This window comes from Oryzias latipes, chromosome 15, assembly GCF_053564925.1.
Source record: "Oryzias latipes strain Hd-rR chromosome 15, Olatipes_Hd-rR_3.1".
Classification (NCBI taxonomy): domain Eukaryota; kingdom Metazoa; phylum Chordata; class Actinopteri; order Beloniformes; family Adrianichthyidae; genus Oryzias; species Oryzias latipes.
In genome coordinates, this window is record NC_136251.1 from 20,726,275 (window position 1) to 20,749,533 (window position 23,259).

General features: G+C 38.7%; 2 protein-coding genes across 3 annotated transcripts; one reads left to right on the forward strand and one right to left on the reverse strand.

Moving 5' to 3' along the window:
• Positions 1–280: 280 nt before the first annotated feature.
• On the reverse strand, positions 281–6,830 carry dis3 (DIS3 exosome endoribonuclease and 3'-5' exoribonuclease). Its single transcript, XM_023963783.2, has 21 exons — positions 6,214–6,830; positions 5,788–5,945; positions 5,438–5,619; positions 5,260–5,333; positions 4,997–5,164; positions 4,715–4,879; positions 4,404–4,517; positions 4,163–4,300; positions 3,879–4,025; positions 3,659–3,775; positions 3,463–3,564; positions 3,136–3,200; positions 2,928–3,012; positions 2,651–2,778; positions 2,450–2,536; positions 2,221–2,377; positions 1,799–2,013; positions 1,534–1,702; positions 1,292–1,450; positions 1,066–1,188; positions 281–918 (listed from the first exon to the last, which is right to left on the reverse strand). Exons 1-21 carry the CDS (start codon positions 6,430–6,432, stop codon positions 850–852), a joined length of 2,841 nt encoding a protein of 946 aa, XP_023819551.1. The 5' UTR covers positions 6,433–6,830; the 3' UTR covers positions 281–849.
• Positions 6,831–6,915: 85 nt separating this feature from the next.
• On the forward strand, positions 6,916–22,961 carry pibf1 (progesterone immunomodulatory binding factor 1). 2 transcript variants are annotated; one of them, XR_002291837.3, is made up of 18 exons: positions 6,916–7,390; positions 7,471–7,571; positions 7,775–7,973; positions 8,078–8,197; positions 9,798–9,931; positions 10,717–10,825; positions 10,912–11,031; positions 11,131–11,192; positions 11,380–11,505; positions 11,595–11,693; positions 14,833–14,998; positions 15,467–15,617; positions 15,888–15,978; positions 16,874–17,049; positions 20,180–20,310; positions 21,209–21,293; positions 22,400–22,543; positions 22,796–22,961. XR_002291837.3 is itself a non-coding variant. In XM_004077069.5 (18 exons), the coding sequence occupies exons 1-18, from the start codon at positions 7,136–7,138 to the stop codon at positions 22,847–22,849; spliced, it is 2,250 nt and encodes a 749-aa protein (XP_004077117.1). In that variant the 5' UTR covers positions 6,916–7,135; the 3' UTR covers positions 22,850–22,961. The 2 variants fall into 2 exon arrangements, 1 of the variants encoding a protein (XP_004077117.1); XM_004077069.5 differs by having other exon boundaries at positions 16,947–17,049.
• Positions 22,962–23,259: the final 298 nt, after the last annotated feature.

Genomic DNA, 23,259 nt, shown 5'->3' on the forward strand with positions numbered 1-23,259 from the left:
CTCAGTTCTAGACTTTTTTTTTCTGAAACTTTCTCTATACAAAGTACCGGTAGTTAAAAAAAATTGTTTTTGTGTTAAACCATAAAAAGACTAGTGCGAGCTCTTAACTGATCATGTAAGAAAGCATAGCTAAAATCTCTCAGCCAATTAAATTACAGGATTTAAAATTTTATATTGGCCATTAAAAAAATGGACTATTTAACAATTGAAAGTGAACATACAGGGTTACATATATTTGACTAAGATTAAAGAGAAACATCAATGACTCAGGTCCCACAAAAAGGCCTCAAATACAATTTAATGAAGTGGTCACGGTTAATTCTACTAACCCATTCCGTTCTGCTGTGCTTCTGATCTGAGGCTGTTGGTTTAGTTTGCACAATTTCTTGCATTTGTTAAACATTTTTATTGCACATTTGATCTGTTCTGTGTGCATACATTTTTAGAAAATACATATCATAGTTGCTAAATACAACTACAAGAGGGCCCAATCCAGGGTTTTTGTGTGCCAGTCTCAAGTCTGGGAAAAGGCAGAGCTGCACACTTGAACCTGTTCATGTCCTGGACAACTTCAACATGTATGACAACCATCATAGTTGCTAAAAAACAAACAACCTTTAATGACGTTTGTGCTTTCTGTTATATAATTCCAATTTGCCATCTTTCAGTCCATAAAATTGTCAATACATCAATTGTTTCTAATCACTAAACTGCATTTATTTTAGAGATGTTCAAAATGACTTTGGAAAATGACTCAAAGCCTAAAAAATATTCCAATCATCAAACCCTCCAGTCCTATTGTCCTTTTGTTTCTGAAGTGTCCTTGTCCTGGTGGCCCATGGAGACACTTTAGTGGTCCACTTTTGGTTTTTTGGCTTGAGGTTCAACATCAGGAGCAGCAACACTCACACCTGGGATCTAAAACAAAGATTTCCTTTTCAAAAGGGCTCTTTTGGTTTGAACTGAATCATCAATCAAGTTTTCTAAACTACATTCTTATAAAAATAAAAAATAAATCTAATCAAAAGAAATATTTGTCACTTAGGCTTGCTTGTCTGTTCTCACCACAGGCTCTGTTAAAGCCATCCGGATCTTCTGGTGCTGGATGTTCGAGTCATCCAAACTGATGGTGACCTTAACCTTATCAAATATGTGGAATGTGGTCTGCTCCACCTTGAGAGTAGGACCCTACACGTACACAACAATACATTTTGTGGTGTCAGTAAAGTACTGGATAGGAAAATTCCACGACTATAAATAAAACTATTTAAGAATTGAAATCAAGGTTTACCTCCTCGTCAAAAACTAGGCTGGGACCGGCTTTGTCTTTCGAGTCAAAGAAAACTGTTCCCTCCAAGCCGAACTTCGGGATAAGAACGATGATTGCATTCTTCCTCACAAACAGAACAAATCCTTCTTCATTCAGTATTCCTCTGCTCTTGAAGAACAGCTGAAAAAGGAACATTTATGAAATCGTTAGTCCCATTTCAGAATGGAATTTTTAAGGCTACAATAGAGTTTGTGGATGTTTACCTGAGTGTGGAAGGCCACAGAAGCTCTTTGAGCATACTGAGACATTTTGTGTCTGTAGTTCAGATTGTTGCAAAGGGCCGACTGTTTGTGCTTATCCATCAAATCTGGATAGGTTATATCTGCTCCTATGGCTACTGCCAGCAGGCGGTGCACTATGATATCTGCATATCTGTTAGAGACGCAGACAAGGAGGGATGAGATTTATGTGGAGACAAAAAAAAAAAGAAAGACCCAACATTTTCTGGCTACGATTATGTTTTTGTACCTTCTAATAGGGGATGTAAAGTGGGTATAGATGGGTGAAGCAAGACCATAGTGGTGGAAATCGCTGTCCATCCCAGAGCAGAAATAAACGGCTTGCATCATGCAGCGAGTGGCCAAGATGCGAAGCAGCGTGTTGAAGTAGGAGAAACCGTCCACTTTGGCCACATCAAGGGAGTCGGCCAGTGCTTTAGCTGAATCAGTGTGAATCTCCACATTCTGGCAGAGATGAAAGGCAAAAGGGTTTAAAAAAGCAAAGGAAAGCACAATATAATGATTGTATGCCCTTGGGCGGCTGCTTACTATTAGCAATACTGCAATAGAAAAGATTTTGTTGACAAACTGAGTTAATTTTGAGTTTTTTGAGTTAAACTCTTAATTTTGAGACTTAAACAGATCCAGAAAAAACGTTTATGTAAAACTCACCATGGACTTGGCTGCTTTGAGCAAAATGTCATAGTTGGATGGAGGTGGTGCTGGATGTTTCCTCAGCAAAGCACAATCTGGAAATTCATCATAAATCTTCTGTGCGACTGAGATGTTGGCCAGCAACATGAACTCCTCTACCATGGAGTTTGTCTCCCTAGTAACAGATTTTTCATAGGTGAAGCAGCTTTATTTTATTCACAAATGCAATTGAAGTAAAAGGGCTCACATGAGTTCTTTGGTCTGAAGGTCTATGGGGTCGTGAGTTTCACTGTCGATATGGAACCGGACCTCTAAGGACGACAGGGTCAGGGCCCTGAAAAATGAAAGAATTGAGTTAAAACTCTATTTGCATCGTTTAACTTTTTTTCCCCCAAAATCATTTACACTGCTTTGACATATTTCTTCTCAATAGGCTCAAGCTCCTCACCCGTTCTCAATCCTCTTCCTTTTGAGGATTTTAGCCAGTTTATTCAGACCCCGCAAACTCTCTGTGATGTCATCTTTCTTGTTGGTGTCATCGATCCTCATCTGAGCCTCGGCGTAAGTCAAAGATGCCTGGAGCAAATTTTAACAGAAAAGAGAAAAACAAAGTTAGAATAACTAAAACATTGTTTTTCAAAACTTTTTTTAAAATTTCCTTTGAAAGGAATTGCATAAAAGAGTGTTTTTTTCTTTTCTTTTGGGAACCGATGTGGATACTTTACCTTGGAGTTAATGACACTTTTTGTGAACTGAGTCTTCAGGATTTCTGCATTGTGGTTCATTTCCCAAATGCACGAGAAAGCCAGCCTGGTGTAAACAAAAAAAACTAGAATGAAAGTCTCCATATTTATCGGAGCAGAGACTTTAAATCCAATCACACAAACAAAAAATACTTCATTTCATTTTTAAGTGTGTGTGTTCAATCCTTACCTTTCCACATTTGACCGTAAAGAACAAAGATTGGAGCTGAGAAGCTCAGGAACCATATCAATCCTCTGTTGGACACAATAGTTAAAACATTTTAATTGCTTCCACATGGGATGAGGTAACATCAAGTGTTCTCTGTCATATGTCCATATCTATACTGTATTCTTTTTAAAATGTCAAAAAAAGAAGAGATAAACAACTTTTTTTTAGGATTATAAGCCTGAACTTCTCTTTAAGAGTCTATATTCTTTTTACAATTTCAAGATTCTTTTTTACGGCACACACATCCAGTAAATGTATTGGCAGAAAGAAAAAAATAACTTTACTTACTTTACCGCATAAGTAAACAGTGGTGCCCCGATTAGCAGCCTCTTTGTCCAGAGCATTGCCAGGTCTGATGAAGTGACTGACATCAGCGATGTGAACTCCAACCTACAGCAAACGGCACACCAAGAATTATCAATGTGATACCAACCGCAAGGAACTTGGTGCTGATACCGACAGTATGTGTGCCCAAGATCTGCACCTCGAGGTTTCCATTTTCTAGCTCTCTGCAGTGCAGAGCATCATCTATGTCTGTGCATCCAGGAGGATCCACGCTGCACACTGTCAAATGCCTCAGGTCCTGTCTCTTTACCATGTCCTGCAGGGTCCGAATGTATCAATTGATTTATTTACAAACCCACCAAAGAAAACGGGAACCAAACAACCTGCATTTTGGTGTGAGATTCTCAGGGACAACTAACCTCTGGCGTGATGCCCCATGGCATCTTGGGGAGGAAACTAAGCACATTCTGAGAGAAGGCCTGATGTGGAACATCATGTTCAAGTAACAGCACCGCCTCCTCTGTTCCCTTCTCTCCTGCACTTCCCAGACTGCGGACAAAGTGACCCTAAAGAGAAAAAGGATGGAGAAGTATTTTCTTTATGCTCATAATTTTTAATTACTTGTCAGTAAAGCTCACCTACACCAATACAAAAAACACCATCTAGGTTTTGCAAACATCAGTCTGAAGGGATTCAAGCTCACATTTGGATATCTGGAGTTTTTGGGCCAGCCATCGATTGCCACCATGATCCTCTGGCCTACAAGTGTGGAGGCCTGACGTGTTTCAATGCGAATGCGGGGGATACGGCGGTCTGCAGGGGTGAAGAGATGTCTGGTAGACTGCAGAAAAAGAGAAAAAAAAAGAAAAACACTGTCTGTCAATACATGCTGAATTTGAAATGTATATAATCTTAAACAAAACATATGCAGCAGTTTTACGGACCTCTTTAATTTGCGAGACATTCAGCATGCCACAGAATGGCCTCCAGTTCCTCTTGATAATTCCCACTATTTTTCCTGTGGGTTTTCCGGCTGCTTCTGCTGCTGAGATCCTCAACTGTGCAGATCCACACAAGCATGTCATTAAGACATATAACCTTAAGCTTTATATGTGGTTTAGGCTTTTGTGTGTGTGCTGCATCAGCACACACCAACATAGAAAGAGATTCTAAAAGTAAAACATGAAAGAAATCTAATCAATTTTTCCTAAAAATAATATACACATATATATATTTAAAGAAAAAGAAAAAGCACCGCTTTCTCCTCCTCATCCTCATCCATGTCATCATCCTTTGCAGCGCCATCATCCTGAAGGACAACAGAGGACGGGGACACCCACTGATTGCGCGGTAGCAGCTGTACAGCAACCACGTCCTGATGTACGGCTCTGTTTAGATTCTGAAGACCCTGAATGAGAACCTGGCAGCAACAAAAACAGCAATTTATTGGACGCGTCTCTAAATGGCTTTTGACTGACAATCTTTGTAACAAACATCAAATTTCAAAAACACTTCATGGAAAAGCATCCGAGTGCACCTCTGTGCTTTCTGCTCCATCTCCCTGGACAAATACTGTGGCTTCCAGATAGTTGTCTCTGCTGGCTTTGAAGGTGCCCTGGAGGAACGTGCCACTTTTGATTCCTGATTGGATCTTGGACAGAGGAAGGTGTTCTGGAAACAACACTTTACTGCTTATGATTTCCGCCTAAGAACAGTCAGAAACAGATAAGATAAATAAGAAAACATATGGCACCATAAACAAATAAGTTCAGCTTCCCAATAGTCTGCTACAGTGTTCACCTTATCATCTTTTGACAAAGCCAGGCGATCCACTAACTCAGGGTTTGCTGTCAGGTTCTTCACATATTCATCAACTAGGATGTTAGAAAACAAATATTTGTGATGAGTTATCAGCTAATGAAATATAAAAGCAGGCTTGGATTTCAACACTATTGTAGCAAGGAGGGATGTTAATTACATTTGTACACCACTAGGCTGTTCTCCTCAGCTTTTTCTTTGTTCCCTTGATCGTCAGTGAGAAGGACGACTTTCAGCCCATCTGCTTTCAGATGCTGGCTGTACCACTTGACGGCCACACGGATTGCCCGATCGTTGCGGTCGTTGGCACTTTCCCCCTGTTCCCGTTCAATGTACGTCTCCCTGGTGACAAAATAATAGAAAAACAGAATTTTCATGTTACTTTTCGCTTTACAAAGTGTTTTCAGTCTTTAATAACTAGTAATCTTTGTGTTTGTTTACTTAGTGCTTCCCTAAATTTACTTTTTTTCTCCTTCTCGCTCACTACAAGACCAATTGATATCTTTGTACCTGTGGTGTTCATTGGTAAAAGTGTAGACGAGTTTCTCTTTCGCCTGAATCATGTCCTTTAAGCGCTTGTACACAGGAGCACTGCGGTGCCGAACCTCCTGGAGTACAGTCTGCAGGATGATCACGTTACGGATCACAGGATCTTCTAACACATCGATCTGCAGGAAAAAGAATTGACATGTGAAGGGAATGGCTAATGCATCCAATATACTTACTAGATCTAACTTAATACTTAAATATAAAAAAGACCTTCATCACTACTAAAAACGTAATATGTAGAAATAAGTCTAAATATATCATCCATTCATATTTGTCGTAGCTTTTGGTTGAATGAAACCAACATCAAATCTGAGTAGTCGAATCTAGTTATAAAACAAAAGGCAAGCTAAACAAGATGAAAAAATATTGCTATCTTTATAATATCACCTGGTGCAGCACCACATTCGTGTCAGGGACCACATAGTGAGGATAGGGGCACAGGTTGCTCTCAATGCACGCGTCTGCCTGTAGCACAGTGGACTCCTGTTTGCATTCTCTGCAAGCTTCACTTCCACACCAAATATCATCTCTCAAGTAATGTTCGCGCACTATTTTCATCACGCCGCCCGCCCGTGTCTTCTTCACAAATGTTTTCGACTTCAACATTGTGAAAATAAAAACTCCATAAACATAAAATCCTGATGTTTTTTATCCAACCACCTTACGTGATGCCAAATTTCTTCGCTGCACATGTGTAAATCAACTCAGTAGAACGACAAAAACGTTTCCAAGAGTTTAAACATTAACGCTTGTAAGAAAAGACTGTTCAGACTGTTACACTTTTCTTCGTTCAATATATACAAATTTAAACATTACTACAAAACTATTGATTTAAAACAGCCGATTGTTTTAGTTTCACCTAATACAAGACAAACAGTTTGTAAGGTTTTGGTTGTTCAACTAATTTTTCAATGAAAACAAAGTAAAGGAAGGCAAACCGGAGACAGTTGAAGTGGGTTTAAGTTCAATTGTTTAGCGCCATCTATCTGTTTGGAGAAAGTACTGAAGAGTTTAGCATTGCGTCAATCAGTTGATGGCGACAATGCGCACTTCCTACCACAAGAGGCGCTGTAATCGACGCTTTTCTTTAGGTCACCCATTGGCGGTTACAAGGCTGCTTAGGGCGGGACTCTTAAAAACAAAACAGTGTACCGTAGATTGTAGCCAGCTAGCTGTTGTCCCTCTTTTTACCCGCGTTATTATTATTAAGCATGTTGAAAAATAATGGATAATTAACTCTTAACTAAATTTGCAACCGGTGTGCCTACTGTCTTAATTAGAACAGAACATTGTTTGGCACCTTAGAAAAATGCCTCCGAAGAAGAAGCAGGTCGCAAACATCTCAAGTTCCCTAGACCTGGAATCTGAGGATGTCAGCCTGGAAACCACGATGCCTACCACCGAGGATGTGTCCTCCTCAGACGAGCAGCGGCACGGATCCCAGAAGGTGACCCGCCAGCTCATCGAGAGAAAGGAGCTTCTGCACACCGTCCAGCTGCTGAAAATCGAGCTGTCTCAGAAGAATCTCATCATTGATAACATGAAGGCTGATCACATGACTAAGGTGGGAAGAAGGGGCTTTAAAAGCAAGATGGACTTTTGATCGAAAGAGCTTCTTGGAGCTGAGGTTTATGCTGTTTTTAGGTGGAAGAATTGGAGGAAAAGCTGAATGACGCCTTACATCAGAAACAGGTGCTAACCATGAGACTGGACAGCCAGCTGAAACTTGCTCAGGAGGACAACAGGTTGGAAAAAATAATAATATGTAATAAAAAAAATAAAGAAAAAGTATATTTTAAACCCTAAAACTGTTGCTTTTGCATATTTCAATTCATTGTACACAATTCATTTCTTTGTTCTTTAAATGCATCTTTTGCAGTAGTTATAAGCAACTTATAACATGTTTTCTGCATATCTACATTATAATAATGACTATTGTCATCATTAGGAAGCAGCAGGCTCTGCGTAAACAGGAGATGGAGACCATCTTGCTCAGGCAGCAGCAGCTGGAGGAGACAAACCGCCGCCTGGGCGAAAAAGCTGGAGAGCTGCGGAGGTTGCTCAGAGATCTGGACATCTCCACGGACAGGTACCAGGAGCTCCGCGGCCTCCCCGATGACCAAATCTCCATCCAGGAGTACGTGGCGGTAAGTCCATCAGACCATACCTCCTTTGTTTAATGTCAAAACACCGCTGATGGCCACAGGATCTTCACACGCTGACTGCTGCGGCTTCTTCTTTGTCTTTCTAGTTGCGCTTCTATGAGGCTGTGACTCCCCTGCGAGCGGAGGTGGCTCAACTCACTGCGCAGAAAGGCCGATTGACAGATGAGCTCGACGTGCACAGATCGAACATGAGGACTTTGACAGAGGTACAAAACGCAAACATGAGTTTAAGTGCTTAAAGATAACTAACTGCTTTTTTTTATTTGAATTTTTCTGCTTCTAGAATCATTTCTAACACCTGAAATCCTACATGAACATCCAGCCATCCATTCTCTGAACTCGCTGAATCCCTTTCAGTGTTATGGGGTTGTTGAAGCCTATCCCTGCTAGTGTTCGACAAAGGCGAGGTATCGCCTGGACAGAACGCCAGTCAATTGCAGGGGCACACAATCCCACATTCACACCTAGGGATCACTTCAAATCAACTATCAATGAACTTATGAAGCATGTTTTTGTCTGGGGAAAACCCACACATGAGAGAACACGCAAACTCCACAGAGACAAGACCCAGCTGGGATTCCAACCAGGCCCTTCTCCCTGTAAGAGTGCTAACCACTACACCACTCCATCATGCATAAAAGAAAGAAATCTTACTTGTGTAGCACAGAGCACTACTTCTGATTCCTATTTAGCCAGTTATTGATGGAAATAAATCTAAAATGTTACAATAAACCCTTTCTGAATGTTTTCATTTCTAGATGACTCGTCAGAAAAAAAGGAGAATCATAAGAATAAGAGCAGATTTTGTCTAAAAAAAAACTGAAATCACAGCTAATGTAGATACTGATCTAATAATAAAGCCATATAAAACACACCTGAAACAAACAGACAAACAGCAATCTTAAATTCTGAACATTTTTTAACTTTTTTGACTCGTCAGAGTCAAAATATAGTATTATAGTATATAATACAGTTAGTAGTATTGCTACCTTAAAGTAAATGTCATCATACTGAAGAAAAGTTAAAGAACATTTACAGTATCTCCTCAAAAAAGTTGAAATCATGTAAACTTTAAGGACATATTGAATTTTCCTTTGATTCCACATCAAACTGTCTAACACTTCTCTAGAATCATTTTGTCGATGTAAACAATTATCGCCTTTAAAAAGGGTCTTTTTTTTCATTCAAGGTCTATTTTATTTAACAAATTTAATTGTCTGCCACTTCTTATTTCATTTTTTTGAGTTTTGGTTATCTTTCTTTCATGAAGGTGTTTGTTTTTTTTAGCTACAAATTGCTGATCAAAGTATGAACACACTTTTTTGTTCACTTGAAGCTTCCCTCCTTTGTATACTTTATGCAAAACTCTTTTCTTTGTTCTTTGTGCATTCATGGGAGCATTTGTTATCCTTGTTGCCACATGTTTATACTTAGTTTGGTTTTTATCCATTCTTGAAAAATCCCGATGACTTTTAAATGCAATGTCATTTTTTTCACAACCTTGTTTTCAACTGATGAATGTGTATTTTCTAAAGGAGGCGTTTTTTGTGTCACATATTTGCTATTCAATCATTAGAAAACGGTTTCTTCAGCTGCTTCAATAAACATTTCTGTTTCTGGTTAACATTCTAATCGTAAAATCTTGTAACTGAATCATTGCACAGGATGTAAAACTTTGGTTTTTAGCAGGTGAAATCGAATCCATCTAAATGTGGGGGCAGTTTTGTAGTTTTTGGTTCAGTTTTTGTGAGGAGTTGGTCATTTTGCAGCTGACAGTAATCTGGAAGTGTGTGTGTGTTTCCTAAGAACTACGAGGAGGAGCGCCGTCTGCGCACAGACCTGGAGTTGAGGAGCCAGAGGCTGACCTTGGAGTTAGCTGACACCAAACAGCAGATCCAAGAGGGAGACTTTCGCCAAGAAAACTACCCAAAAATGAAACGGTGTGTGTTTTAACTTTAAACCGAAGTAGATTTGTGGAAGCACTGACACTGCAAGTCATCAGTTAAGGTTTAAATTCACTTATTTGCTCTTTTCTTGTGATGTGATTGACTGAAAAACTTTACATTGTCGTCTCATTGCAGTAGAAAAGCCAGTAATGTCCTTAATTACTCTGCTACAGTTACAGAAGATATTGCAGTATCTGTAATACAGTTTCTAAGGCAGGAATAAAAAAAAATCCTAACTCTGAAAATGCAATAATGATTTATTTAGTCACAAATCTTTTTTTAATTAAAAACTTTTACGGTATTTTTCAGATCAGTATTTAATGTAGGATCATGCAATTTTATTCATGAAAGTTCCACCTTTGTCCTTTTTAAATCACTAGTTTTATTGAAACTTTCCTTTAAATCTAACAAATGTGTTTTTAAATAGAAAATTGGAAAAATAGATAAATATTTAATAGAATCTATTCAATCATATACAATTGTAAACTTGTGAATGAAAATAAGTCAGGTCAGCAATTTAAGTTTAAGATTAACTTTATTAATCCCTGCAGGGAAACTCGGCACTGTAACACTGGAACCTTGCTTTCCTGAAGCCATGTCCAGACTTTCTCTCCCTGATTCTCCGGCCCATAAATGGGGGCATTGAATAAACATTTTTGAATAAATGTATCTTTTATTTTTTAAGTATGTTTGGTTGTAATATATGTAATTTACCAGAAAAATCCCTTCATTTTTAAAAGGCTGACATTTCTTCTTTTTTTCTCCATTTTGGTTTGTAGAGAGCGGGACAACTTTGAAGCTGAGCTGAAAGAGTTAAAGAGGAGATTTGACACCGTCGACTTGGCTCACGCAGCACTGACCAGAGAAAGAGACACACTTAGCAATGAGGTGCACAACAAAAAAAACACCTGATTAAATTGAGTCTATATCTTCTCTGAAACTCCTGGATTTGCTTTGCTCTTTTCGACCTCCAGGTGGCGACATTGCAGCATTCTGTGGCTCTGCTGCAGAAGGACAAGGAGTACCTGCATAGACAAAACATGGAGCTGAGCATCCGCTCTGCACATGGAGAAGACCGTTTAGAGAGACTGCAGGTCTGTGCAGTTCACTAACTAATACAAAAAAAGCATAATGTAACAAGAGGAAATGACCTAATCTGTCCTCATCTTTTTTTTTTTGTTTTGGTTGTACAGGCACAATTAGAAGATACTAAGAATTCCAGGGAACAGGCCTATGAGAAATATTTAGCTTCCAGGTCAAGTTCTGCTTTTTCACATCTATACCTTAAATTCAGGAGTTTTTAACTGTGTTTAAGCATCTGTGTAGCACCACTCAATAAAATACTTATATTTCCAGTTCATCGATGCCCTAAGACAAGTCATCACTTAAATAGCACACTTTCCTCTATAAAGTTGACATTTTGGTGTATTATTCTTCTACAGAGATCATTATAAGTCAGAGTATGAGAACAAGCTGAGGGAAGAGTTGGAGAACATTAGGTTGAAAACCAGCCAGGAGATTGAAAACCTTCAGAGAACCTCAAGAGAGATGTATGAGAGGGAGAACAGGTATCAAGCAGAAAAATCTAAATACAGTAGTCCTCAAAAGAATAAAGATTAGAATGGAACACTGCATTTTTTGGTGGTCTTTTTTACAGGAGCTTACGCGAGGCCAGAGACAACGCCGTGCTGGAGAAAGAGCGAGCGGTGGCTGCAGAGAGGGACACGCAGTCCAGATATGACCAACTTCTGGAGCAGTAAGTAAAAAATAAAACACACTAGTTCTTCCAAAAAAATATATTGAAATACTTTGTTTATGTTGCCTGAGATGAATATATATTCAAGTTTATTTATAAAGAACAAGTTTTTCCAAAGATTAATAAAATCCAGTAAGTTGTAAACAAAAAAGATGATTATTAAACTCTAATTCAGTCCAGGTATTTTAAAAAAAAGGCCAGAAAAGGTGTAATCATCTTGATTTAAAGTCTTTTTTTGTGTTCTCCATCCCTCCTTTGGAGACAGAAAAGAGACAAACGCACAATCACTTGAACCAATATTAGAAAACAAGAGCAATATGTTAGCAACTGTAACAATGACTTAGATATGCGTAGACACGAGGAAAAGTACACAGTGTGCAAGAGGAAGAAGCCCCCAGTTTATCTTAAGACGACCCTCTGAAGTTTTTAGCAGCAGAATGAACCATGAAAATGGCCTAAAAAGCAGATAGGCACAGAAAAGAGTAGGGCTCTCACATTTAGTGGAGCTTCATAATGTTCTTTTAACCCTTTGTCTGTGATTATAAGTCATATGGTGAACTGAGGGGGCAAAAAGGTCACCTTATTCATAAAAAGAAACATATTTCTGCTCATTTAGATTTTAACAATATTTTAGATCAAATTCAAAATCCTGTTGCATTCAAGTGCAAACAATAAACGCAAAGGACCCAATTGCATGTTTTTCTAAATGTCATATTTGCAGTGGAAGTGTTAAAAAAAAAAGTCTGCAGTCTGTTCTGAGTTGTTAGATACTCGAGTGCAAAACAGCTCCAAGCTTCTTCTTCCATAACAAGTCCGTGCAGATGCTTTTTAATCACCTCTGTTTTTTTTGTTTGTTTTTTTGCTCTGTAGTTGAGCTAACAATGTTTGAGTTGGTGTGACTTTAAAAAAGCTTCAGCAGCGATGCCCCTCCAGAACCGGTTCTCCGCCTTGAAAACTGGTTCTATTGTGAAACACAAAGAGCTTCAGATTGGACACTTTACCTCAGGCAGCACTGGAACCGCCTCCGTTTAAAGAGTTCGCACTGACCTTTAGATGTGGTTGTAGAAGTTGTGTTGCAAGAAAAAAAAAACGCACTGAAGTTAAATGGAAGTTCCTTTTGAGTTTTGAAATATGTCTTTTTTTTAATTAAATAAAGGCACAAACAGGTTTTTTTTTCTTCACTGGTGACACGAGATGACTCCATGTCATTTTGCCAAAGGGCTTTAAAAAATTCCAGCTACAAGTGCTGTGATTACGTTTTAACACGGATTATTGGGGACAAATGAGGACAGGTGTAACTATTCGCTACTAAATATTTTATCTGTTGAAGTAATTCTATAGATGGACTTGTAAAGTTTAAATGTGTGCCATAAAAAATAATAAATGTGAAATCAATGCTTGTGTTTACTGAGCAGTGATTTTCCTGTTGTCCGCATGCCAAAATATTTATGTAATTTTGTTTTATTGTGTTTTTTTTTTTTAGGTTTTAGACAGTTTACTATATCTTAAGAAAAGATTTAACTTAAAAGCCCTCTACTTTCTTCATAAGTTGAGTTTCTGACTTTCAACTCTAAAGTATTTTCAGTTTTTTGAAATATGCTGAAGGAGTTCATAACCTTTTTTTGAGTATGATTATGATATTCATTTGTGCTTTTTTGAAGAGCATCCTTCAAAAATGTGTTTCCAACACATAGTCTTTGTTTTTAATGACATTTTTTTTGTATTTTATGACATAATTATAGATATAATTATGGACATATGTTCACAAACCAGCAGCAGCAGCAGCAGTAGTCGTAGTGTCCCTGTCATGAGTTTACTACTGCATACCGGTCGTTTCTCTGAATCCAAACCACCAGCTGTTGGTCTTTCCATAAACCCTCACACACACACACACACACCCCTCTCTCTTGCACTCTCCCCACTGCAATCACATTCCTTTTCTGCGTCACATCACAAGCCAGAAATGACAGATGCTAGCCTCAAGCCCTTAACCCCTCACCCCATCAATGCCCCTATTTTTGGGGCCGAGAATCAGGGAGAGAAAGTCTGGATACGGCTTCAGATGATTGACCTTAAATCTCTGGACCCTTGTTTCCGAAAAGAAACGTTTGCAGTATAGTCATGTTTCCCAAAGCAAGCACCCCGTTGATTCGTTTTTTTTTTTTTTGCTTCACTTGTCCAAACCACCTCTGGATAGAAAAAAAAAAGAGTCTGCGCTTCTGAATGGCAGCTGACGTTTATAAAAGAAGGCATAAAATGTCAACCATGTGTACACGTCTGTCACTGTGAGCCCATGGCTGAGGGCTGCGCACTAAGGATGATGAAATCTTATCAGGTCAGCTGTAATCGAGAGTTATTAATATGATCCAACCATCCTTCGTAGCTTGATGGAGCTTGTGTGTACATGCCTGAAAGCTGCCTAAGGAGGAGCACCCAAAAAAAAAAAATCCCTGCTGGTACTGCTAGGACTGCAGTAAATCATTTGTCTCTTTCTTAAATGAGATTTTCAGTTTGTAGGTTAGAACTCTTTAGAAAGACATTATTCTAAAGTAGGGTTGGGGGAGAGCTCAGGTCGCAAATGATTGACCTTGATGAATAGTTTCAAAGAAATGCATGACGTGGTCAAACCGGGAAATAAATAAAGCAGTGGATGTGAAAACACAAGAATTCACAGGACTTGTAATGTACCTTGTTTATGACAAAACTTTTGCACCTACTGGTTTAAACTTTGCCAAACTAACAGATAGCATTTTTTCCGATTTGTCATTGTGGTTACTTTATTTGAAGTCCTGGTGACAGACATGCAACCTTTAAACGTCTGAAGAGAAAAGTGCCTTTTCCGTTGATGCGTGATGGTATGTGAGGAGATCAAACGGGATGAAAAGTAAGCAGTACTTAGAAGCACAGTAACTTTTAAGACTTGGCTTTCCTGCTTGGTGACTCTTTTTGTAGCTGCTATTGTCAAACTCTTAGGTCCTACTTCAGAACTTTTTCTTTTTTTTTTAAGTTTTGCACTGCCAAACATGTGTCCAACTTGAGCTTCTGTAATCTGACTTCCTGTCAAAATGTCCTAATTTCTTGTTTTTAAATCTACTTTTTTTTAACCATTAAAAAAATTCTATTCTTCCATCTACATTAGGTTTCGTCAGCTCCAGCTGGGCACCGATAGCCGTGTAGCAGAATTACTCAACCAGACGAAGCTGCACAGTTTCGAAGCTGAGCGCGCTCAAATGCTGAAGGACGAAACAGCCAAGAGCCTGGCTCAGTGCCAGGTGGAGTGTGAGAAACAGCAGAAGAAACTGGAGGTACACAGACTACCTGCCTTTTTTTTCTGCACTCTGTAGTGTTCATACATAATACAACATGACGATTCTGTAACAAACTTTAAAAAATGAATGGCACAGTTGATCATTGTATGAACAGAAAAATCTATATTAAGATTATTGTCAACTTTTTTGTAGAAGCAAGAGTTTAATGTGGCGCCTTTTTAAAAATATTCCAATTTTTAAAAGAACCAATGCCTGTAAGGTGTTGCTACACCAAAGGTTGGAAAGTAAAAATGGTTTATTTTTAGTAAGGCTGGTTGCAACTCATAACAAAAAAATTCATTCATTTTGAAAAATGTCACTTTTCCTCCTCGCTCAAGATGGACGTAATAATCTAAAGGAATCTTAAGTTTTGTTTTTGCTTAGTATCTAGAATGACATCAGCCATTTTTTTACTTGTGCGGTATCGAAGTGTCTTTTTTTCCCTCTCTTTCTTTTGGCCCACAGCTCCTCACTCAGGAGTTTTATACGCTACAAACGTCGTCTGAGAAGCAGGTGGCGAAGCTTCAAGCTCAGAACGCGGAGCAGGCGTCTCGGCTGGAGACGTATGAGAAGCTGGAGCAGGAGCTGGACCAGGTCACCATGCAGGCGGCTGAAAGTACGCTCTGAAGTGTAGCAGCCAGTCCGTCAGGCTCTTAACTATAAAGACAGAAAGACAATAAAAAGCTGACAAAGACACACCTTGAAACATTTAATTCAAGCTTAATCATGCAATAAAAAAAGAAAAAGACTTCACAATAAACTCAGATGAGAACGCTTCCTTTTAACAATTAAATGTTCTGAAATCTTTTGCTGGTACCAACTATATTAAGAAATTCACTTTTCTTTGAACAGTTTGAGAATGTGAATTTTGCATTTTTGTTGCCAGTTGAGAATGACGAGGAGGCAGAGAGGGTTTTGTTCTCGTACGGTTATGGAGCCAATGTTCCAACAACGGCCAAAAGGAGACTAAAGCAAAGGTAAAGTATGCAAAACGCTCCTCATTTTTCCTGTTTATCTATGAAACAGTACAATTTATAGTAAAGACATTTAATGTTTACAATTTTCTCCTGTAATATTGAGGTTTTATAAATTAATGCAAACATGGAATTTGCTTGGCATTTACAGCTTTGAAAATAAGTTCAAACTAAAAAGTACTAAATAAAGATGAAAAATAAAAATATACCTCGACTCAAAACAAAGCAAAGAAACCCCTGTCATCTAATTTCTATTTTCTTGGCCAGTGTTCTTCAATTTTAAAATATTACAGATTGTTTCACTGCTTTTTAAAAAGGTTAATGATACCTTTTTTGTTTTTTATCATTATAGTCTTCTTAGAATTGTAATGTGTCACATGGCTTCTATATTACATTCTCTTTTAAAAAAAGAGAAAATATAAAAGTGTCATAATATTTGATACGTACCGCACATAAATGTACAATTAGATGAAGGGCAGTGCGATGTTACAATGAGTACTAACAATATACTGTAGTTTATTTTTGTAAAGTTCAGAGAAGATGACTGTACAAGAAAATATGACGGCCAGAACTATTAATAATCCAAGTTTGTTAATAGCATGATAGCTGCAATGTGAATATGTGGTGATATCTGTTCATAACCGGTCTATTTATACCAGAGCAAGGGGAAAAATCTAATTTTATCTATACTATTGCAAATATTCTCTTTATATTCAAGATTTTAAGAGGCCTGGTGTTCTTTTAACGTCAGTGCTCCGTTTTGCAATAAACATGCATTTAATTTAGTAATTTTCTTTTAAAGTTTCTGCAATCCTCTTCAAAAAAATTGCTTGGACGTTAACTTTTCTGGAATGCTTGGTGTACAAACCCTTAATTTTTGTAACCTTTAATGTTTTAGGTTAAAGAAAAAAAAAACATTTGATTGGTTGCCACATTTGTATCCATTCCCATACATTTTGGCTGTGGTGCAGCGTCCACCTGGCCCGCAGGGTGCTGCAGCTGGAGAGGCAAAACACATCTCTGCGGAGAGAGCTGGAGAGGCTGCAGACGGAGTCCAAGCAAACATCCGAGGAGGTGCAAACACACATGTACACCCCATACAGTAGATTTACATGGAATAAAGTTTAATTTGTTTTTAATTTGTATAAAAACACTGCAAGTCTATGCTTACAGAAATGATTCTTTCTTTTCACCACAAATCTCCCTCAGTGACCCCGGTTCTGGCTGCCGAACGGCTTCTATCAACATTGTAATGAGTTATTAGGACCAGCGTCTACCTCACCATCACAAAGCAGTCATTACTTTAGAGTTTAAAGTTTAAGAGCTGACAGTTTTTGCCTATCATCAGAGCATGTGTGCACAACTTAAGATAAAACCGAATTTTGAAGGAAAAATGAGTGAAAATCTTGTAACAAGTGGTAGCTTTTCCACAGAGCCATGAAGACGCCAAAATAATAGGCAGCAGGAGCTTGGAAAACTGGTTACAACAAACTTAAAAAAAAAAGAAAATCCATCCTTCATCAATACCTGCTTCATCCTAGATATAATAAAAAGACTTGGTGAGCTTATTCCACTTAACAAAGGGGGCAAAGGTGCTTAAAAGTATCTAAAAATCCCAATGAAAACATGTTTTTAAACTGTGTGAGAAAGCTAGTGTCTGGATGAAACTCATGTATGCACAGGTTGAATATGCAAACTCCACAGATAAGGGCTTTGAATCCAGGAACTGCAATGCAAAGCACAAATCCCACCAAGTATTTTTGTCTACTTTCTGGTTTAATTATCTTATTACGCTTGGGGCGGCCGTGGTGCAGCGGTAGGGCGGTCGTCCCATGATCGTAAGGTTGCAGGTTCGATTCCCGCCTTGCACGCCCATGAGTCGAAGTGTCCTTGGGCAAGACACTGAACCCCACCTTGCCTCTGGTGGTAGGCGGGCGCCTGTGTTTGGCAGCGGAGCGACCACCAGTGTGTGACTGTGTGTGTGAATGTGTGTGTGACTGGGTGAATGGGTCTGTGACTGTAAAGCGCTTTGTCCTTGTAGGAAGAAAGGCGCTATATAAGTATACGCCATTTACCATTTACCATTGAAGACAAAACTTAACTTTTCATTCATTCAGTTTAACATTCTAAACCCGTTTTGTTCCCTTTCGGGGTCATGCAGCCGGAGCCTATTCCGTCCACTCGTGGGCGAAGGCAGGGGACATCCTGGACAGGTCGCCAATCTGTCTCAGGGCCACAAATCACACAGCCATGCACATTCAAACATAGGAGTAACCAATTAACCTATGAAGCATGTTTTTGGATAGTGGGAGGAAGCGGGGCTCCCAGGAGAAAGCCAACGCATGCACGGGGAGAACATGCAAACTCCACACAGAACGGTCCCCCATTGATGTTCTGTTCCAGGTCCCCCAGCCGGGACTTGAACCAGGGGCCTTCTTGCTGTGAGGCAAGAGTGCTAAACACTGTAGCCCCCAAAACTAACTTGCTAGTAATTTTTCAGGGAGGTGTATTGACTTATTTTTAAGAAAATAAATATTGAGTCATTTGATCTTGAAAACGTCTTATTTGAGACAATATTTCAACTGAAAAAAGTTTTTTTTTAAACTTTAAATCTTGTTTTTTTAAGCAACAGTAATTGTGAATGGTAAGTGGTCTTGTTTCAAGAAATAAATTTACAAAATTTAAAGAAAACTTTAAAATGCAATTTGTCTCATTTCACAACAAGAGGACAGAAAGTAAACGCATTTACATCTAAACTTAGCTTGTTACTTTAAGATGATTTGGTCTAGAAATTTAAATTATTGCCTGTTAAAATAGGACATTTTGGGGGAAAGTGTGTATGAATATAATTACTTTAAATATTTAAAACTTTTGTTTTCTTCAAGCAATACATGCTTTCTGTGTGACACATTTCCAAATACCAGAGCAATATCTAAACTTTATCCCAACTCAATATTTCCTGTAAGGGGTCACAGGGATGCTGGAGTCCACTGTATGTACCATCAGGTGAAGACAGGGTTCACCCAGAACATTTCACCATAGTCATACATACTCAGATATATGCGTTTTTTATCTTATTTCAACATTTATTTTGTCTTAAAAGGGCAGTACATCACTAATTATTTTAAGAAATCTTATCAGGGACAAATTTGACTATTTCCATTGGCAGATTTTTTTCATGTATAGTGAGGGAAAAACATTTTATATTGTGTGTGTGGGGGTGTTTTTATATTTTAATGAAATTGCTTTTGAAAAAAAAAAAAAGTCTCTTGTAAAAACTTTTCAAAATGCGACAAGTTCAACCGCTCACCACTAAATCTAAAAACTGGTTTTTGCATCTGTCACATTTGTTAAAGCAGTGAACAATAAAGCCAAAAAAAGCTTAACGGCTATCTTTTCTCTCCAAACAACCAAAAGCCTTTGTTGTGTTTTGTACACCACGTGTCTGAGTTTGTAACAATCAGCCCTGAATGTTGGGTGTGTATCTTTTGTGCGCCTTCGTAAAGTCACGTGTGCGTCACTCGTGCACCAACGCTTCAAACTCATCCCGGAAAAAGGCCGAATGTAATGAGAATGAGAGTTCTGGCAGCCCGTCTCTTTTCTCACCACTTCTAATCTCGGTGAGGTGAGACATGCCAGCCAGAGTGTAGTGAGCGTGGAGGGTTGACTAAATAAGCCGGGCTTTCAGCTGTCGGCTGTGATTGACAGCGACTTGCTTGAAATACCTTATGATTCATGAAGTATGAATGAAAACAGCAGAAATGATGCTTCCCTTTTATTAAAGAGAAGCAGGGTGTTGACCACTCTCCCACCCACACAGACTTACTGTGTAAGTGACTGCTGTCTTTAAGCCTCCCACCCAGTTGAATTCACTACTAGCAGGCAATAAAATGTGTTTAATGTTTAACTTTATCTGTTGATAAGTCAATTTTAAATATCAGGCTGGCTTTGTTGAGGCTTTAAATTAAAAAAAGTTAGATTTCCTGTTGATAAAACTCTTCCTATACTGGATGTTATCTTCGATGACATCAGAGATTAGGATTGACCAGCCATGACTGTTGAAAAATGGTTTATTTACAGAAAAAAAAAATGCAAACCTCCTCCTGAGCCTCTTTTACAGACCTGCCAGTGCGGTTTCCTGCAAGTTTCAATCAATTAAAGAATAATAAATGTGAAATTTCTCGATCCATCTCCTGCTTTACAGTTGTCTGCAGCCAACCACCTGTTGCAGCTGGCCCAGCAGCCTCACAGCTACCTGATCGAGACGGTGAGACAAAAAGATGGCCAGATCAGCACGTTGAAGGAACACATCTCCTCGCTTGAGGAGGAAGTCAGGTACACATGCAGTCACGCTTGCAGATCCTCCTTTGTTAATTACATTTGCTTCATTTATTGCCCTTCACTCGCCATGCCCCCCTGCCCGTGGGTCTCTCTGCTATATCCTTATCTCCTCTTGTTGTCATCTGTCGCTGCGTTATCACGTCTTTGTGCGCGCGCAGGAGTTTGCAACTGCTTTCCTTTGCAGCGACCTAAATCCTGGCCCCCGCTCTCTGTATTTTAGCTTGACAAGCATGCAAATAGACAGGGTGCAGGTTTTCTCTTGCTGCTCACGACTACAGAGCACTCACCTAGGGGCAAGCAGGAGAGGGGATAAAAACTCCTTCCTGAATGCTGTCGAGCTCCTGCAGCCTCCACCCCGTCTGTCAGAGATATTGAAGCTTCCCTGTGGCTGTGCTGAGCTATCTTTTAAGAGCAGACCAGGCTCACATGAGATTCTTCCCTCACACACTGAAACCTGACTGCTTTGTGAAATGCAAATGTTTTACTTTTTTTTTTTATTTCCCCTGATCTTATAGCATAACGAGGGGGAGCTATCTGCTGCTTTATGATGATTTTCTTCAAAGCCTTCTTGTTTGTCCCATAGTCTCAGAGACAGACGATTTGAAGAGCTCTGTAATTCTCCTTAACTTTTTTTTATAGAAATATTGAATCTCCATGCTAAATTTAAATGTTTGTGCTTAGTGCTTTCCCATTTGTTTCTCTTTTTGTTTAGTTATAAATAAAATATTGTTTTCGTCTGCATTCACTCTGATATTTTCTCCCTGAGGCGAAATAAGATGTACATAAAAGAACTCAGAAGTGCTTGAAAAGAAAAGAATTGTAATGGCAATTCCTGTGCCATGACGTTTTCACGTAGGATTTATTTGTTGCCTGTTTTCACATTTGAACCCAGTTCTCTGAGGAAGGAACACAAAGCCCTGCAACAAGTGAGAAATGACATGGCCGCCGACCTGGAGCGACTTCTCAACCATAGAGAGGTAAAATTATCCGGGCTTTTACTTTTAGTCTTTGGGTGCTGGATGTACCCATTTCTCTGATTATGTTATTTTTATTTGTATTACTTTATTTATTATGTCATTTAAACTGTCAGGTTTTTATTTCTTCATGGATTACAGAAAAGAACTTGCAAAGAAACACGAAAAGCTCCACATTTTTTAAACAAAAGCTATGTTAGTCAAATGCATTTCTTTTTCCTTTTCTACCATTATGTAAAGTCAAAATGAAATCAACTGTCAATCATCGGTTAATGCAATAATCAAACAAGGCAACTCAGTGGTACGTTCTGCTGTGTTTGAAATGAGTCATCTCTTCCTCTACCCAGAAGCAATTTTACCTTTAACAGCTGTTCATGGCTTAATGACCAATTTCCGTGGAAACACTCAGGATCACAACTTAGTTTTGTTTTTACTTTTATTGTTCTTATGGTTCTGAAAAATTGACCAAATCTTTGTTTGTCTTTTTATGGATGCTGGAGCTCAGATATTTGCTTTCACTCTACAACAATTTAATTATAGAAAAGAATGTGTGAAATCAACAATTGGTCATTTTTCCAAAGAGGTTGGACATGATTATAACTCTTTTTTAAAAACAAAAACAAAAAACAAACAAATCCTAAGTAAATATTGAACAAATTCTTTCAAATTACATGAATACATACCCATGTGTGTGTGTATGTGCGTGTAAGTATATCCCCAAGCCAGCCGCTTGTTGTATAAAGTAAGTGCACTGTCATAGACAGCTGTTCTTCATCTTGGCTGTTTGGGATTCCACCATGGTTGCATGTGTGTTTGTGCGGATGCGTGAGTGCTTGTGCATGTGTGTGACATGCCAACGCTCACGTCCTGAGAGGTGGTAAATAGAACAGCAACACGGTTCTCTCCTCTGTCCTGCTGCTGACACTCCTACAAACCCCTTTAGTCTATTAAACTTATTACAGTTCGTCCCAAAACAGATTTTTTTAAAACAAATATTTGAAAGGGACGGTTATAAGAGCTGGAAGTCAAATAGCAGCGTTTGCACTACACTCCCAAGCGTTTGTTCTTTTTTTTTTTATTAAAGATTGTAAAACAATGTGTGATTCCAGGAGTTGGCGATGATGAAACAGGTTCTGATCAGCATGCAGTCCAGACAGGGCCCTGCTGTAGACCCGCTGGCAACTAATAAAGCTACCAAACCAATCAACAGGACTGCTGCAGAGTCACCGAGCAAGCCCAAACCCACTGTGTTTGTGAGTTTCTGAATTAGCAACACCCTCTTCTGAGTCACTGTAGCTCAACCTGATCTGACAAAAGTTCAGACAATGGAGCTCCTGACAAATTATGGATGGCTTTTTTTGTCATTTAGTCCATTTGAACCTTTCAGCACTATCAACTGAGCAAAGATATGCTTTTGAGTATGTCGTTGAATCATGAGAAAAATCAAATAGGTGCGCATGTGTCTAGAAAAAACACTGACTTACACTTTTGTCTTTTCTTTTCAGACTAAAAAGGATGTTCCTGACTGGTATCAGAAGCTGAAGCAGAAACCAAAATAAACATTTATTAATACTTTTGCTGACCAAAAAATGTTTTAGTTTTTAAAGATTTATTTTATTGTAAACTGCTGTGTTTTTCACATCTCAACTTTTAAACTCAATATTACAAACATTTGCTCTTGTCTGAGAGGTTTGTTTTCTTCCTTCTTGCTCAAGCATTGCCCAAATGATGCGTGAAATCAGAGACATTACCTTATAGAAAGGGAAAAGAAATTGCCAAATGCCCCAAAATGCATTTATCTTCCTTTCTTGTTGCCAGTCTATTTGGTCCATCTATTCTTATTCTCATTTTTTTGTTGGTTTTCATGTATTGCTTGCTACAGATCGCCAACACAGCAGGAGCCTTAACCTTTGATTTGCAGAAGCAGAAGCTCCTTTCGCTTTAAATATAGACATAGTGGGCATACCTT

What these genes read in the sequence shown, in the direction of transcription:
- dis3 (XM_023963783.2), bottom strand. Translation starts at nt 6,432, where the DNA reads ATGTTGAAGTCGAAAACATTTGTGAAGAAGACACGGGCGGGCGGCGTG. An exon ending in CTTTGTCAAAAGATGATAAG is followed by an intron (nt 5,165 to 5,259) that starts GTGAACACTGTA and finishes GACTGTTCTTAG; the next exon opens with GCGGAAATCATAAGCAGTAA. An exon ending in CTGTTTACTTATGCGGTAAA is followed by an intron (nt 3,201 to 3,462) that starts GTAAGTAAAGTT and finishes TGTGTCCAACAG; the next exon opens with AGGATTGATATGGTTCCTGA.
- pibf1 (XM_004077069.5), top strand. Translation starts at nt 7,136, where the DNA reads ATGCCTCCGAAGAAGAAGCAGGTCGCAAACATCTCAAGTTCCCTAGAC. An exon ending in GAGAAATATTTAGCTTCCAG is followed by an intron (nt 11,193 to 11,379) that starts GTCAAGTTCTGC and finishes ATTCTTCTACAG; the next exon opens with AGATCATTATAAGTCAGAGT. An exon ending in TATGACCAACTTCTGGAGCA is followed by an intron (nt 11,694 to 14,832) that starts GTAAGTAAAAAA and finishes CATCTACATTAG; the next exon opens with GTTTCGTCAGCTCCAGCTGG.